This window comes from Chelonoidis abingdonii, chromosome 24, assembly GCF_003597395.2.
Source record: "Chelonoidis abingdonii isolate Lonesome George chromosome 24, CheloAbing_2.0, whole genome shotgun sequence".
Taxonomy (NCBI): domain Eukaryota; kingdom Metazoa; phylum Chordata; order Testudines; family Testudinidae; genus Chelonoidis; species Chelonoidis abingdonii.
The window spans coordinates 15,643,647-15,661,562 of record NC_133792.1 but is presented as its reverse complement, the minus strand read 5'-3'; the positions used below and the strand labels follow the sequence as shown (position 1 = coordinate 15,661,562).

General features: G+C 42.9%; 2 protein-coding genes across 9 annotated transcripts in view; both read right to left on the bottom strand.

Moving 5' to 3' along the window:
- The window catches only part of PLPP7 (phospholipid phosphatase 7 (inactive)), a 60,252-nt gene extending 55,972 nt beyond the window's left edge, over positions 1-4,280 (bottom strand). For all 4 annotated transcript variants that reach the window (XM_075060666.1, XM_075060667.1, XM_075060668.1 and 1 more), the window contains exon 1: positions 2,875-4,280. The gene's annotated coding sequence lies outside the window, so the exon portion shown is untranslated. The remainder of the gene's footprint in view (positions 1-2,874) is intronic.
- Positions 4,281-4,527: 247 nt separating this feature from the next.
- The window catches only part of NUP214 (nucleoporin 214), a 74,721-nt gene continuing 61,332 nt past the window's right edge, over positions 4,528-17,916 (bottom strand). For all 5 annotated transcript variants that reach the window (XM_032797688.2, XM_032797689.2, XM_075060656.1 and 2 more), the window contains 5 exons: positions 13,818-13,967; positions 10,145-10,316; positions 6,165-6,307; positions 5,503-5,527; positions 4,528-4,759 (listed from right to left, as the gene is read on the bottom strand). In XM_032797688.2, the coding sequence (XP_032653579.1) occupies positions 4,726-4,759; positions 5,503-5,527; positions 6,165-6,307; positions 10,145-10,316; positions 13,818-13,967 (524 nt within the window). In that variant the 3' untranslated portion in view covers positions 4,528-4,725. The remainder of the gene's footprint in view (positions 4,760-5,502; positions 5,528-6,164; positions 6,308-10,144; positions 10,317-13,817; positions 13,968-17,916) is intronic.

The following is a 17,916-nucleotide window of genomic DNA, read 5'->3' as shown; positions in this document are numbered from 1 at the left end:
GCCACACTATAGCAGACCTTAAGGTGGCCATCCTGCAGCAAAAAAACTTCAGAACCAGACTTCAAAGAGAAACTGCTGAGCTTCAGTTCATCTGCAAATTTGAGACCATCAGCTCAGGATTAAACAAAGACTGAATGGCTTGCCAACTACAAATCCAGCGTCTCCTCCCTTGGTTTGCACACGTCAACTGCTAGAACAGGGCCTCATCCTCCCTGATTGAACTAACCTCATTATCTCTAGCTTGCTTGCATGCATATATATATCTCTCTATCATCTATCTATCTATCTATCTGCCTGCCTGCCCCTGGAAATTTCCACTACATGCATCTAACGAAGTGGGTATTCACCCACAAAAGCTCATGCTCCAAAACGTCTGTTAGTCTATAAGGTGCCACAGGATTCTTTGCTGCTCCTAGAAAAGGAAATTATGAATCGGCCTGGCACAGCGAGCAGCAATCTATCTCCTTAAGAAATCCCCGTCCTGGGTATATGTGTGACATCAATGCACTTGGGAACAGATAGGGAGTGGAGATAACACTCAGGATCCATCAGGTGTTGCTAAGTAGTATGAGGGGAGTGGGACCAAACTCTCAGGCTACAGCTTACCAGAAACACAGTCAGCAACACCTGCCCCTCCACCCCACACCCCCACCCACCAGGCACTCAAGTGTGACTTGGTCTGGAAATCTGCTCTTGCTTTAGGCCTCACAAATCCCTCCAAGGTTTGAAAACAATGCTGGGAATCTCTGGTCAAGGCCCTTGTCTAGATGGGTTTCTATTTATAAAGTAGTGGAATGGCTCTCACAAAAGTGGGCAGTTGCAGCAATGTCACACCTTCTCCCAGCAGTTGCTGGGAGCAGCCAGAGGAGACTGGTTGTTGCTGAACTCCAGAAACACCACAGCTTCCTGTACACCAAGGAAAGGAGCAACTGGAACATTTAAGAAAGCCAAACAGCAACTTGTGTCCCAAGGCATGTAAACCTGTCCCAGGCTCTCCCTCACCTACTATCATGACCAGAGAAGGAAGTTTTGCATTTAAAACTACAGGCCAGTCTCCTGGTAAGTCCGGCTCCCCCAGCAAAAAACAGATGGTTGAATACTCCCCCCTCATCTCATACCTGACAGGTGCCCAAACTTCCTCTGATCTTGACTATCCAGAAGCGCTTTATCATAGGCAGGAAATTAGTATTTTAAGCAAGCTAGAGTAGAAATGGGATAGCACATTATGCAGTGCAGCATTTAAAGGTGAAATGAAAATAATTTTGTTGGAGTCTTTTGTGCATCTTTATGATGTAACAAGAACCTCCTTCAAAAAAGGAAGGTTTCCCCCCGCTCTTTTTTATAGACCTTAGAAAAGGAATACCCAGTCTGGTTTTGCCCCAGCCTGACTGGACACCTTCTTCAAATATACTGATAGGAAGAGGCTATTTCACATCACTGCATCTTACCAAGGAGTCAAGGTTTTATTTTTCAGTCTCTAACACATTTTGTCACAGGCTGTGCAGACATCTGAATACCATTCACAGGTACCATTGGGACCCCTCTGCCTAGGATTCAGAATACTGCACAATAAAAATAGACTTGAATATCTAAGGTAAAAAACAAAGCAGAAAAAAACTCAGTTGACAAAAATTTTCAGACTGCTTTTCTCCATCATAAAAAACAAAAGCACAACCACAGTTTATCCCCTTTGCAGGTCACCTTCAAGGCATCCCTGGGGTAAATGCTCTCCTGAGCTTAATGGCTATTTAAGGATTAGCCAATCTGAGGCAACAGAACTAGGGAAGTTCAAGTGCCATTAAGTCATTGGCGTCTTTGGTAGGACTGCCAACAAGGGTGCCAACTGGGATAGTAACTTTATTCTCTGATGTGAACACCTGCCCACTAGAAATTGGACAGAAGCCATCAGCTCCCAGACAGGACACCTAACAGCTGTCAAATGGTAATGACTTTCGGCGACTACCAGCCTGGATTGGATTTGAAGTGCACCGAGCTATAAGTGAAAGGCTCCATATACAGTTGCCAAGCCCTCGAGCCATCCAGTAAAAATGCACGTAATTCCTGCAAGCCAAGGATCAATCACAGCCTTCTCTGGGCTAATTTGCTTCTTACATAGCTAAACAGGAGGTCTACCCACTCTCAGGTGTTAGGTGCCACCCATTTCGTTCCAGCAGATGATCACTAAGATCGTGGGGTTGCTGCAGTCAGGATAAAACCACAGGTGTTTTCTTTTAATGGAAGCCTGAAACAATCCTTTTGCCACTCCGCTTTCACCAGGGAAAGGAGCGAAACAGGTACTAAGCAAGAGCAGGGACGACTCCCAACTGCTCCCATCATCCTAAAAAAGGAACTCTAAATGGCTTAACATGCCAGCCTCACATTCTTACCAAGCCAATCTGCTTCACAGCAAGTGATTTGTTAGCTATCTGGGGGAGCACAGCTGATACGGCCTTGCTAGGAGGTGTCACATGCCACAGCTATGGGGGATTAATGCAAAGAATTTAAGGTCAACCACTTGGGCCAAACCTGCTTCTATTTATAAGTGCAAAGGAAACCACAGGGACGAGGCAACACAATTCGGCTTGGTGAGACTGGGTGTAGTCAAGGAGCTGCACTGTGCAAGGATGCCAGGCTCTAAGCTATCTGATATATACCCCATCTCCTTATTCATTTGGAACTTCAGCATTAGTACCAGAGGGGCTAAAACAGCGCTACTTCACCTTGTGTGGGTCGTGACATGCAGGGTGTGAGTAGAGCTACAGCGCTTACAGCTTCACAAAAGCCTGTCCACATCTAACAAAAGCTTCCCCTTTCTTATACACGTTAAATTACAAACCCTGCATTTCTATGCCTGCCCCTTTAAACTGAACTTACCCAGTGTCACTCCTAGTTGACAAACGGGTGTCACTGTAGAGATACACGAGAGTCACCTTCCACAGCTGGGATGGGAGCAGAGTCAACTGCTAGGACTGCACGTCAGCTGGAGTTATGAACCCCTGAAAACGGGTTTTTCAGGAGACTGCTGATATGAGATACTGCCTTGCCTGCAGAGCTGTAAACTGGATGCAGTAAAAATAAAGTCAAACAATAGAAATGTATGGCTGGAAGGGACCTTGAGAGGTCATTAGTCCAGCCCCTTGTGCTGAGGGCAGGACCACCTACACCTGGTCCATCCCTGGCAGGTGTTTGTCTACACAGTTCTTAAAAACCTTCAAAGATGTGGATTCTACAACTCCCTTAGAAGCCTGTTCCAGTACTTAACTATCCTTATACAGATGCTTCCCGGGTTATGCAAACCCGACTAACGGAGAAGTTCCACACTTTTTTGGGGAGTGTAATTGTTGGGTATACGTTCCTGACTTATGCAAAATTCAACTTACCCAAGGCATTCCAGAAAGGAACGCTTGCTTAAGTTGGGGAGTGTCTGTAGTTAGAAAGTTTTCCCTCACATCTAACTTAAAGCTTCCTTGCTGCATGTATACACAAAGCTATCATTTCAACAAGCAACTCTGCTCCCAGATGTCACCCCAAACGACATTTTCTTGTCATACAGTTGCACATCTATTTAAAATAAGATTAGAAAGCTTCTAATTTGAAACATTGCTACATTCCCTAGTCCTAAGCATCCTATTAGAATCACTGTATTATACTGACAGTAACAGGACAAAGTACAACACATCAAACTAATATCAAGCTGCTACTTCAAATGCATCTTTCATAGTGCAGAGAAAATCCATTACATCACTTGGGGTTTCATTGAGGTCAGATGCATTAAAATAGAGAGAAAATGTTTTTCTGGATGCCTTCAAGGCATGCTTAGAAAACATTTGCTAAATATTTTCAAGTAAACACATACAAGGCAAATTCACAAATGTTACTGACTGGAGCAGAGTGCCACTAAGAAAAATCTCATAGAGGTTGGTAAAAGTGTAGCTGACAGGACGATCCAATGCCCAAAGCCATAAGATGAAAAGGCACTCGTGCTTCTAGATGGATTTCATACTTTTAATTCAAAGGCCAAAAGTCTTTCCTATAAATTGTACTCAATTGTGATCATTTTTATGGTAGGCTTTGCAAAAAATGAAGAGGAGAGAGCCCTGGCTCCCCACCACTTTACTGAGCATGGCCACAAACAGTATTTGTGCTGCACTCTCCTAATTTCTCATCTGAACTGACTTTCTACTTTCCCAGCAGGCTCAGACTGGACCCATGATTCTTGGCATTTCAGCGAGGTGAGCATGCACAGCTGTCACTTGATCGGTCAAATATACTAGCCGTGTCTTTAAAAAAAAAAAAAAAAAAAAAAAAAAAAAAAAGAAGATCGTGACTTCCATTGACTTCAATAAAAGCTGCACTGGTTTAGACCAAGAACTGAATTTGGCCAATACAGCCTCTTCTTTCTTACATAAGTGGGCTGGACAAGAGGCATCCTTTCACAGCATCTATATCCAATCCAAATGGAGCTGGTATAATGCAAGCTTGTTTTTTCTGGATACGTCCTGAAAAATTCTTCCACACAAACCACAGTGAAGCAGATAAAACAGTTTATTAAAGAGCAAGAACAATTATTGCATAAAAATAAGCATTAAGTGTTTTTAAAAAAGTAGAATTGATATTTCAAAAGAAAGATGATCTGATGCTTGATCATGAAGAGGATCCACAAATGGAGCAGCTCTAACTTGGCTGACCACAGCATGGGTGGAAGGGGCTCATGAACATCCCCTCTCAGCTTCTCCAACCACTAAACCCAGAGGTGGATCTGTGAACAGCAGCACAACACAACAGTGAAAGCTAGAGTCCCTCTTCATCTATATCAATCTAGAAAATCTCTAAAGCTTCCAAGAACCTCCATACTAATCAATGTGCCACCGGAAGTTTTTTAACAGAATGCACTGACGCTTCCTGCAACTGAGGATCTGAGAGAACTTTAACAACACTGTTTCAATGTACCTGTTAAGTAGATATGCTTATGTTTATTTTACTGATGGGGAAACAGAAGCAGAAAAGTTTAAATGACTTGCTTAAGGCAACCCAGCAACTCAGTGGCAGAGTGGGGAATAGACATAGGAGTCTTGCCTCCTAGGAGTACTCTAACCGCTAGACAATAAAGCCTAATTTAGATCAGGAAGATGATCTAGTATTTTGCATCATATTTCCATTTCTACAATAGGGATAAATATTTACCTATCCCTACTATGCATTTTGCGACCAAGAGATAGAAGTACTACAGGGGATTATGTAAAAGAATTTTCAGTTAACTACACAGGAAAGCACACGATCAAGAAACTTGCCATTTAGATACTGAGCTGTGTATAATACCATTAAAAGGAGAAATGAGAGTGAATGAAATAAGAATCCTCCTTTACTGCTTAAAATTTCAACTAGGATTAGCATTTTAGTGTGCTTTCCAAAGCTTCCTTTCACACATCACCTAGCATTTCTATTCTAGTTCTTTTTAGATGTTTAATGAAAATCAGATACAAGGCAGTGATGGGTACTTACGAGTTAGATGATCCAAAGCCAAAGCCTGAGAGAAATGCAAGATTAAAGGAGGATTATTGTTAAAGGCATAAAGAATGCATGCAACAGTTGGTCACCCTCCCATATTCCCTCAGAACTGGGGTTCTCAATCTTTTTCGTTCTGAGCCCCCGCCACAAACGTGCTAAAAACTCCACGCCCCACCTGTGTCACAACTGTTTTTCGGCATGTAAAAGCCAGGGCTGGCTTTAGGGGGTAGCAAGCAGGGCAACGGCCTGGGGTTCCACACCACAGGGGCCCCTACAAAGCTACATTGCTCAGGCTTTGGCTTCAGCCCCAGGTGGCAAGGCTCGGAGCCCCAAAGGGCTGGCTGTGTTCTCTTGGATTCTGCCAGTGAAGATTTCTGGGCAGAGATCCACCTGATGCCTGTTTAGCCTTCGCTCTCCCAAATTTGTGGTAAAACCAAATAGGAAACTGAAATATGCATTTATTGTAATCAGAAAGGGAAAAAAAAAAATACACCTTTCAATTCTCCTCCCACTCCTAGTTTCATAAACCCCAACTGGTGAACAACAGGCAATGGGAGCAAGCATCACAGCTGAGTTCTGAGGAGGAGGACAGGCACAGGGGTAAGCTAGGTCTCTCCCACTTCAATCTCTGACAGAGACATTTCAGCTCCTCATACCTCCTCCACTTGACCCAAAGCCAGAGAAACCACTGCTTTGTGTGCCAAAACCAGTAGTCTGTTGGGACAGCAACCCGAATGTAGGAGCATTTTGATTTGCCAGAGTGCCAAATGATGCAGCATTGTTACTGGTGCCACCAAAACTGCAATTCAAAGAGAAAACACACACAAATATTTCATCACTCAAAGGAAGACCAAGTGTTTGCCCTCACCCCCCTGAAACCCACAGAACTTCTTTTATTATATACTCACTCATTGAGAGATGCTTATTTCCTGGTTTTACTAAGAATTTTGCACAGTACTACAATCCCCCCTCTGCCCACCTTCCCTTCAGAGGAAGCAAGAAGTGAGCACATGGAGAAAAAGTTCAACTCAACACATGACAAGCAACTGTGGTGCATTTTCATTCCATGAAATCCCAACTCCTGCCATCACGGGAAATATAATACATCACCCTCCACCATCATCACTTTTTATCCTTCCAGCTCAAAAGCGCTGCATCATTACTGTTATCTTACAGAGGGGGAAAACAGAGTCAGAGAGGTTGTATGATTTGCCCAAGGTCACATAGGAAGGGGTATGACACAGCCAGGATTTGGAACCCAGTCTCGATTCCCAGGGCAATGCCTTATTCAGTGAACTATGCTGCCCTTCCATAAAGTCTTCTCCAGCCTTATTTCCTTCTCCTCTCTGTTTTGAAGTATGCATCATTCTGCTTCCTTCCTGAACCTCCCCTTGACTTTGATACTTCTCTCTCACTTTACCTATTAGAACACTTATTTACCTCTTTAAATTATTAATTTTATAGCTTTTGGGGGCAGACTGTCTGAAAAATGATACTCAAATGTAGCTTTATAGAGAGGAACCAGATCTACCCTTCCCCACCCACCCCATCCAACTAAGCATTGTACAGGCAAATATTTCCTTTTTAAAAATAACCTACCACCGCCAGTGGTGAAATGCCACGATAATTCCATCTAACATGGTTCTCACTGGCACCAACACCCTCGCACAATTTTGTATGTTATATTTATGCTTGAAAACAATGGGCTTATACCACAGATATAGTATCTGGAACTGGGAATAGTGTGGGCATGAGCTATCCAAGTTCCTCATCACAAAGCTCTGATAATGCACCTCAGTAATGAGTAATGCAGCCAGCAATGCCAGTCAAGTTAAACAGTGTGCTTGTTTCCTGATGCTGATAAAATGTCAAGTAGGCAGTAGGCTGAGCCCAGCAAGCTCCATTCATTTGTGAAGCTCAATCTGAACCGATAGTGAATTAATCCACTTCTCCATCCATTCAGATCAAGAGTACATTCTTTGAAGCATCAAAACATACATCTCGAAAAGAGACAGCCCTTGCAGAAGTGCTGCATGCAATTCTCTTGATAAAGAAAAGTAATCCTCTCTGCCTTGCTCTGTGTGTTTAAGAGACAGTTGTCTATGCAGGTAGTTTCCATATATGGTATTAGATTCAGATAGGCATTTCAGTCACTTTGCCTTTCAACACTTAAGCCTGCTAGCCATTTACAGCCCTGAATAGAATTGTTGATGTGGCTAGCTGCAGATGGCTCTGGCTCTTGATTGTAAATGAAATGTGGTATTGCTTTTCTTAGTATTTTTTTAAGAGGGGGAGGAAGGGCCAGGGTTTGACAAGGTTTTTATGACTGTTCTGTCTCCCCAGGCTCTGTGCCTTTATCAAATAAATCATCTCTACTAGCTATGAAAAGAACTGGACGTAAAATTAGCAACAAAGAAACCTGTGGTTTAACTGCCTCAATCTTTCAGCTACTACTACAGGCTGTTGAAAGAGACAAGGAGAGGTAAGAATAGAAAAATTACAAGTCATAGCCATTGACTTTATTTTAACAGCATAAGTTCCATTTCTAGAGCTGGAGACGCCATCTGTTAACACCTTAACCTATCAATCTGGTTTTGACCAACTCCTCTCCCAGATTTTCAGGGATTTTCTCATGCAGTGTCACTGTGAGATTGAGAATTTGGAGGGAGTTGATATTAAGGTGGTGACAGTGAAGGCCCGCCCCCATCCCAAGTTGTCTTTAGATTAGATAAAGAACTTAGCAGGTATCAAGAAACAGAAGCTGCTTTTTGCTGCACTTCCTCAAAGCAATGTAAGCTGTTGAGAAATGACGCAACTAACCACATGACTGAGTTTGCAGCACTGTAATAGGCTGAGCATAAGACTGAAAGAAGCTGAGTACTAATGCTACCTCCAACATCTTGGGCAAATGACTTTACCTGCATTTCATCTTCTCAAACTCTCTCTGTCCCACCCCCCCCCCGTGCTGTAATGGGGGTAAGGAGGCACAGAAAGATTCCACTACTGCGGGGAAAGAAGGGAATGACAGGAAAAGTTTGGCTTAAATCAGTTGCGCCCAATTAAGGTGGGATTTCAATGCTTCCTAGGGAATTTGGACACCCAATTCCCCCACCCCTTTTTTAAATAGGGACACTAAATCTCTTGGAATAAGCTTTTCAAAGCTGCCTAAATTTCTAGCTTCTAAGGTTGTGAAGAAAGCAGAGGGCAAGCCATTGAAGTCTTGCTTCCCAAGTCTGCAATTCCTTAAACAAGAACTCTCACTGAGATGCGAATAGCAACATTGCTAAAAATGAGATGTTAACTCTGAATCCTAATGATGAGACTTGAAATTTCAGTGCTGCTGACATTAGCTATTTGGTGCATGTGTGTTTTCAATACAAAATTCTGTAGCACAATAGCAACTGGAAGCACTATAGCAGAGCAATATAAATTGAGTTTAATATCCAATTAAATACAGTTAGTGCAATATTCCTTGCATTTGCTTTTAGATTTGAACAAACAAACCCCTTCATTTTTAGCTTATCTGAAGAGACTCTCCAGTCTGCTGCACTGCAGTACTACAGAATTCAGGGATCTTGCAGCAGAATTTACAATGAGCTTGCCACGGAATACAGTGGGCCTTGGAGAACACCTAATTGACCACCGCATGAAGGTGCTGAGAATTAACTACTTAACATTCGCAAACCCATCTTGAAGATGGAAAATACTGAGATGTATTATGTAAAGGTGGTTCCTCTCTGAACCCAGTGCAGACACTTGTGAGATGTGCAAACACTGAGACTGAGGGAATTACAATAGAGTGCAAGAAATAAAGACTGGGTGGTTTTTCCACTGGATCTTGCAACAGACAGTTCTCCAAGACTTCCCTGCAGAAAATGATTGGGACTGATTATTATTATGGGATGTGTACATATAGGAAAGGGTCGCCTTGAAAGCTAGGTATCTACCAGCAACTCTAAAGTGTGGGGTGGAACATTTGCAGCTTCACAAGGTTTGAAACCATGTACTTGCTAGGTCGAACTGGGAATAAATAAAGTGCTGTCTGCTGTGAGATAAGATTTCAGTGCCATGTAAGTGATCAAAGATGAAAAAACAGCTAAAAATCAGTATTCCATCTCTGGACTTGACCACATATTACTAGTAGGGTCTGTGCAGGGATAAGCTATGATACTGAACTCTTCTCAAAATCTCTCTCCCACCCCAAAAGTGGGGTGGATTCTAGAGATTAAACATATTTATCATTCCAAGCCCCCTTGCTTGGCACATTTAGAACTAGACTGGAATGCGTACTAACAAAAGTGAAAATAGGAAACACACCAGCACTCAGATATGTGGGCTGGATGGCCTAGGTCTCTCTCACTTCTGTATTCTAGGATTCAATATGATAGCTCCCAAATTAAAATGAGAACCTGTTACTTTCATTGGGGACAGCATGGTCGGAATCATAAAATACTGTTTTTTGCTGTTTTCCTTTCAGGTGGGCTTTTCTAATGAGGAAGCCCATTGCTCAGTGATCAACCCTAGATCCCTAGACCCTTCTTCATTTGCAGAATCTATAGGATACAGAATGAAACATAACAGTTTCAGACAGAACAAGAACACTGATTTCCCAATCCCTAGACCCTCTTTGGCTTACCCAAATCCTCCGGCGTTGGCTGCAGCTGTACCCTCGCCGAACACTTTGCCTCCCGTCGAGCCCAGAGGGCTTGTAAAGGCTGGGGCTGAACCGAATGCTGGCACCCCTCCAAACCCAGGGGACCCCCCGAAAGTGGGAGGGCTGCCAAACACTGGAGCAGCACCGAAGCCACCTGAGCAAAACAGAGGCAAAAAAAGGGACAAGAACATCAAGTAAAACAATAACAGAGAGAAAAAGAAAAACAAAGTTAGATTTCCAAATAGACAGATTCTAGAACGAGGGCAGACATTCCTGTATATGGTCACAGCCTTATCTATGGAACTTACAGCTACAACCAAGCTTCCAAAATGCAGCACATTTTATTACAAAAGGCCTTGGTAGGAAAGTTCATGAACGTGTTCCAAAACCAGCCCAAAGAAACAGACTATCCAATGGACAAGTGCAGTTTGGGTTGCTTGAGCAGCTGAGCTTGATTCCCAGAATTACATTTTAGAGAGCATAATTTTCAATTGAAATTTAAATACGCATAAGGGGATATATACAGTGCACAAAGCCCACTAACATATACTCATGCTTGTATGGTGTGAAAAGGAATCAAAAACAGTCTACTTGCTTTATATAAACTAGAAGCTTTAATTGCAAGTTCGCAAGTATTCAGGTTAAAGGATTAGACTAGCAATTAAAAATACATGTGGCAATAAATTATAGACTGATGCTTTTCATTTACTTAAACAATGCTCATGCATCCTTCATCAATGATCTCATGTCCCTTAATGCAGAAGGGAAGAGCTTACCTTCTGCAGACAGTTTTACAAACCTAATCACCAGGAATTAGATAAGTTAAGATCTGAAGGAACTCCTGTGCAAAAAAAATTCCCTGCATAGGTTGGTTCCACTGACAACACCCCCAACAAATGCAACAGGAGATATTTTACCATAGCTACATATCTGATACCAAAAATATCTTATACACAAACCTGTTGGATCAAGAATATTGTGCTGCACATAGATCCTTAAAAACATGGAAGGAATCTCAATGCAATGGGTAAGATTTGCTCTTCTCTACCTATTGTGACAAGATGGCCGATGTTTGTATGGCGGGTCCTGCGCTTTTCTTGGGGGGAGGGTGCTAAGACGTCACCCCTTGCCCCTGCTCTTGGGTGCCAAGGGCCCCACTAGTGGCCCGGGAAGGTGGTAGAGGAGGGAAGCGCGGGATGGGTCTGGTTTTGCTCCTCGCTCTGAGTCCCAACCCCTCTCAACCCTTGCGGGTCTCTTACCCTCTTCCGCCTTGGTTGGGGTTACCCTCGGTCCTTAGACACTCGGGGAGGGAATGTCCCACCCTGCCTGGGCAGGATCTCCCTTACTTTGGTTCTCTGGTCTTTCACATCTCACATATACCTCCAAGCTCCAATCCTCTCTCCTTCCTCCTCTTCTTCTGACTGCCTGAAGCAGAGGGTTTTATTAGGTTTCTGACAGGGCCTTAACTGACTACAGGTGCTCCAATTAACCTGTAGCAACCCTACCTAGTCTACAGGGAACCACACCTTAATTAGCCTAGGGCATATATATTTCCCCTCTACCACCGCTCCCTGGCCCTCCTGTATCACACTATGTTCTTATACGCTACTCACCATAGCATCTGAGCATCTCAAACAATAAATTTACCTTTAAAGGACTAATGAGGGAAGGAGATTTTTTTTTTTTTTTTTTAACTTCCAATTAGAGATGGGGAACCAAGTCACGGGATTACGTGCTTTGTTCACGGTCATGCAAGAAATCAGTGACAGAGCCAAGAATTAAACTAGGCCTCAAGGTCCTATTCAGTGTCTTAACCTCCTCCTCCTTCTACACAACCGAATAAAAACCTTTTATTAAGATTTTTCTACTCTACATTCACTCTGCTGATGCTGTTTGCCTGTTTAGAACTGACTACATGGATCTCAAAGAGCACTTGGTGGTTTGTTCAATTAAGGCTGAGGTTTGGGATAACACTATGCATTTTAATACCCAGGGTGAAATTCCAGTCCAGGCCAAGATAATGGATACTGTCTGGTTGTAAACACAAAGGTCTGGAAAAAATAAAAGCTGGGGCTGAATTATTGAAACACAGATCAGATATCCAGTTACACTTTCTTTCTAGAGACACAGGTCTTTACCTAGCTCCTTGGAGCTTCGTTCTGGACCGGACTCTCCTGTATACTGTGTGTTAATCAACACAAAAATGAGAAGGCAACACAATATATAGACAGCAAACCAGGAAAAGCACTCTGTAGCATATCATGCCGCTTCTTCATCCCACACTAAATAGGAAAGGAAACTACAGACTATTTTTATTGTGTGTAACACCTAGACTTGGATGGGGAAAGGGCTTCAAGGAGGTTCCACATCAATAAATGGGCTTCTACAATAACCTGCCAGAAAATCCCATCTCAAGATTTATTTTGAAAGTGGAGTTAGAGAATTATCTCCTTTCCGTCAATAAGGAAGGAGAGGGGAGAATCATTCACTGAAACCACCTATCTCCAACACGCAAGATAAAAGACACAAGGCTGGCCTGATAGGCAGAATGCTTGATACTCTATCACACTGAAAGTAGTATTTAGGAGAAACGCTAGACATGGTTACTGGGGCCAGTAGCATCAACGGACAGTATCAGCTACCTCACTTACCCAAAAGTAAAGTCACCACTAGTGCCATGGCTGCCATGTTAAAATACTATCCCATGAAAGACCACTTCTGTAAGGGGTACGCTGGAGCATCACTCTCTGAATTCTATGGTATCAACCTTTGTATAGACTTTTTCCAAGGAAACTCGAAGTTGCAAAGGTGCCAACTGGAAGAGTATTCTAAGGTTAGAATCCTTGTTTCATCTAACTCTTTGGTTTTCTACTTTTGTTTGGTAATTATGAAGGCAAACAGCTTGCTGGGTTGAAACAGACTTCATATCACAGTCACCGTTACTCCCATTGTTTGCAGTGGGCAAATTACCATGGAATAGGAAAAAGGATTAGGCAAGATTTCCAAGAACGTAAGAGTCAACAGAACAGCATGAAGAACTATGTATTTCAGTGTTCACTACAGACTAATTATAGAAGAGAAAGGGCCACATGTGTAACAGCAAGGTCAGACTGATTTTAAAAAAGTAAATCTGAAGCTTTCCTGACTTGGACTTTTTGGGGAAAGTCCCACCACAGACACTGGTGCATACAAGGCCGTGATGGGTTTATGTCATAACGGGTCACACAAGAAGGGAATTCGGGATCATCAATAGGCTAAAACACCCAGTTCACAATAAGTTCTATAAATCATATTGCATGCTACACTGTCAGTGAGCTATATACGCCTGGCACTAATGCTTACAGCTGACTTCCCTACAAATGGAATGGCAGTTTCTGCAATGAATCCTGTGAAGATAAAGTCTACTCAGTTTTTGTGCAGTTCAGGTTCTAAATCATTAAGTTTTGAATCTAGCATCTGAATTTCCAGTTGCTGGGACCTCTTTTTTTGAAGGAGATAGATGGTGCCATATGGTGGAGTATCATGCAAGGGCAATACTCATGCATATGATCTTCCACATACTGGGTCTGGGGTGAAGATCTCTGATGACTGGAACACACTTCTCAATATCTTACAAGTAAGTGTGGGTATTTATAGCGGTTTGTTAATACAGTACCTGCTTTGGTTGGACTAGAGAACCCAAAGCCTTGAGCGGCCACGGTCCCGCCTCCAGAACTGAAAGTGCCTGTAGGTTTCTGCTCTCCATAAGATGAGTTGCCAAATCGAAAGGTCTTGGCCCCATTGTTTCCAAATAAGCTAGAGGTATCTAGAGAGATGAAGGATACGCGTGAAGCTCATAAGAGACAAAAGATGCACATTCCCAAAAAGCACATAATGAATATTATATCCAAAATGGCAGTCTATGGAGAGAAACTGAGCTTGTCCTAATCCTTGTTCTAATAAACTGCACTAGTAGCCACTTCACTGCTTCATTCTTCACTGACAAATGTAACTACTGTTATCTCCAGTGTTGATCAGCTCGTGTGAGACTTTTTATTGCACTAAGTGGAAGTCAATCTTTCAAATCAGAAATTGTGGTCACTGGAAACAGACACATTGTGACACAAGTTTACTATCTAGATTTCATGCCTTGAAAAGAATGATTATGTGACCTAGAGTAACTGATTCTTTGAGACTTCGTAGTCACTGTGGATCCTACTGAAGATGCAAATGCACCTTTCGCACACAAGTTCAGAATCTTTTGAACAGCCACGACTCTTGGGGCCCTGCATGCGTCCTATGCCTACTCATGCTCCCGTGAGGAATGATAAAGGTTGGAGCAGCCACGACCTTCCCTCTGTTCCCTCACAATCTGTAGCCCATGTTAGCTGAGGACTCCAAAAGCAGAGATGGACGGCAAGTCATAGGATCCACACTACTTACAACATCTCAAAGAACTGCAGTTAATGTAGGGTAAGTAACCATTCTCATGTCTTCGAGTATGTCAGTATGGATCCCACTGTAAGTGACTGGCAAGCAGTAACCTCTTCAGGATGGATGAGTGCCAGGTTCATCAGTCAATCAGGAATCTGAATACTGTTCTCTTGAATCTGGCATCGGATCTATCAGCTAAGTCCAATGCATAGTGCTTTACAAACAAACGTGGATTGCTTCACCTAGCAGCCTTGCATATCCGCATTCTGGCACATTTTGGAAACAAGTTGAGGATGTTGCCTAAAGTCTGGTAAACTGATTCCTGATGGGCAGTTGGGAGCTCATAATAGTGCGATATACTGGGTTACCCTCTTTGGGATGAAATAACTGAGACTGGCGGGTTCCAGTAGCACCAAGAGAGTAATGGTGGCAGATTATACTGGTACTGGCCACACTGTCGGTAGCACATCCACTGCAGGTGCTGCGCTCGGCATATGATGCGGTGTTTGGGGTCTCTCTGCCCTGGGGTTGGTGCCGAGGATGTCTGCCTCATCGATGATGCCAAGGAGGTGCCTGTTGGTGCACGCGCTCCCGGTGCTGACATGGGTCTTTTTGACCTCCTCTCTTCACTGGAACCAGAAGTGAGCCTTGCTACTGAGGCATTTGCTGAAGAAATGCTCCTTGGTTCCACCATAGATGAGATCTTCCCGAGGTCTGAGGCCACCTTCATGGATTGCTCCGGGAGGTGCAGTTTGAGCCTTACATCCCTTTATTTTTGGCTGCAGGAGGAGCAGCAGCAGCAAATGGAGCATTTATCACCAATGTGTCCTTCCCTGAGGCAGAAGAGAAACAGCTGTGCTTGCCTGAAGGGCAGGGTTTAAACCCTGAGGGCTTAGAGTTGCCGTTTCCAGTGATTATACAACCTCACTCTGCTGTAGAGTGGGTCTTCCCCTACGGTGTCTTCTCTCTCCCTCTGGGAAGGTCCAACTAAATGGTAAAATCGATAACTAAACTAACACAAGTGAGGAACAGTTTTTGCAATAGTTTTTTGAAGCTCAGACAAATGCTGAAGCAGGTCAGACCCTCGCTAGCTTCCACCTCATCATCATGGGTGGTAAGAAGGGACAGAGGAGGGGAGGGACTGCTCTGCCTGTTAGGCACCCTTACTGGGGAGCACAAAGAGGCACGGGGTACACACATGACTGATGGACACAGCTTTTCCAAAGATTCCAAACTCACATGTACATGTCTACATTGGGATTCACACTGAAACACTTGAAGAACTCAAGATTCTTAGCCATTGTGGCAGGAAGAGCCAAGATTTCTTGACATGACACACTGCAGTCTAACTTGCAACTGCACTTGTGCTCTTACAGCCTCACTGGCTAAACAGGGCCTGAGATTTTTATCTTCCATGAGACAGAACAATTTATGGCTTCGGTAGTCAAACGACTCTGAAAGGCCTAAGTCCTTCTTTGGTGAACTATTTGTTTTCCATTAGCATGAAGATTAATTTTAAAGTTAGAAATGGGCAAACTTGCCAGGACAAACAATTAGTCACAGCCTTTAATGCTGGTGGACTGTTAAAAGGGTATAAAGGGACCAGATTACTTCTTACGTGGGTTTAAATGGGCCTTTCAACTATACAGAGCTAATGTGGGTGCTTCCCTCTCCTCCCTACTTCCACCTGCTGGCAGCTGCATTGCTCCCTTTCAGCCAGCCTACCCACTAGATCCCTCTTCTCCTATTTCCCTGCTAGCCATGGACAAATTTACAAGGGAAGAAGAATAAAGACACTCGAAGCTCCTAATTTAGTAAAAGATACAGTTGATAAGAAAAAAGGCTAATTTTGTTTAAGTATAGATGTACTTGTTAACATGCTTATGCAGACCACTGAACAGTCTGCAACAGATACATGCATAAGGTTATGGTACTCCAAGTATTCCAAACTGATTTTCAATTCTGGAGACTGGTGGGCATGATATTTAGTCAGTTTCACAGGGAATTACAAAGACCAGCTAGTTCAGAAAACTCAGACTAATGCAATTTTAATCCGATAGCCCTGACGATACAAAACTTTACACTAACAGCCAATAATTTGAGCCTGGCACTAACGACTAGATCCAGAGGCAAATTTCTGAGGAATCGGATTAGCTTTTTCCTCTTCCTCCTCAATATACACAAACATCTAGATTGCCTACAAAATCCTTAGTAGCTTCCAGAGATTCTCTGTTTTAATATTTCATGACCAACATAATGCCTAAAATGAAAAATCACCCCTGTACAATTGGCTTTTAAAAAAGCATCTTAAAGGGAGCATATGCCTTGCAATGACTCTCTGAACAGGCGTAAAAAGTCAGCCCTCAGGACAGAACAGCTTGTCCCCACATTCAATATGTTTAAACCCCCCCCCCATCTTTTTACACCACTAACTACACTTGTTGCCCTGTAAAACATCCATGTGAATTAAATGCATTCTGAGATTTCATCATTTCTTTGCTATCTCATCTTGCATGTGAAAAGTGACTTGAAGGCCTGTGAAATTTTGTGCCAAAGATTTAAAATATTTTCTTATGCATACAGAAATGCATCTGAAGGAGGAAAATGGCATCTCAGTTACAGGCTGCTCATTTCTACCGGCTTAGTTACACTCAAGCCCACGATCCTTAGCTATTTGTGAAGTTGTTCTATTGATTTATGCAGATCAGTGGACTGAAATCCTCTTGCAGTGAAAATAACTCACCTCTCCCTCCACTACTCACTCAATCCCCATGCACCAGTTGCTTGATTAGTCAATAGATTTCTGATAGTTTGTTAATTAATAAAATGAAGTTAATGTACTTTCCATTTGAGAGACACACTGGGACTCAAGTCCTGAAGGTAATAAATTTTGGCTTTGGCATTAGAAAGAAAAAGGCACCCACTCCAGCTGCAAACACAGTGCGGTATTAACAAGGTTGTGTTTGAAATGACAGACTTGCTTTCGCAGGTAAAGTAGTGTTACTGCTTCATTAATGGGACACAACAACTGCTACTGCACCTAAATGGGGAAAATCTAAGGATCTTGCTTAGACCAGGCAGAGGGGGGAGCAAAAGGACACAGATCACCCAAACTGTATTCCAAGGAGTAACATCTGAAATGCAAGTTAATGGAGACTGGATTTCATGCCATTGTAAACCTCTATCTAGATTTTTATACTGTGTTCTTCATGTAGTATCTGAGCACATTACAAAGTAAAATATTCAAACAAGAAGACAAGTCTCTGGTCTTGCTCCCTCCCTCCTCCTGCCCTTTCCCAAAGGGATATTAAGATCAAGTTGTCAAAAGTTACTTAGGAACC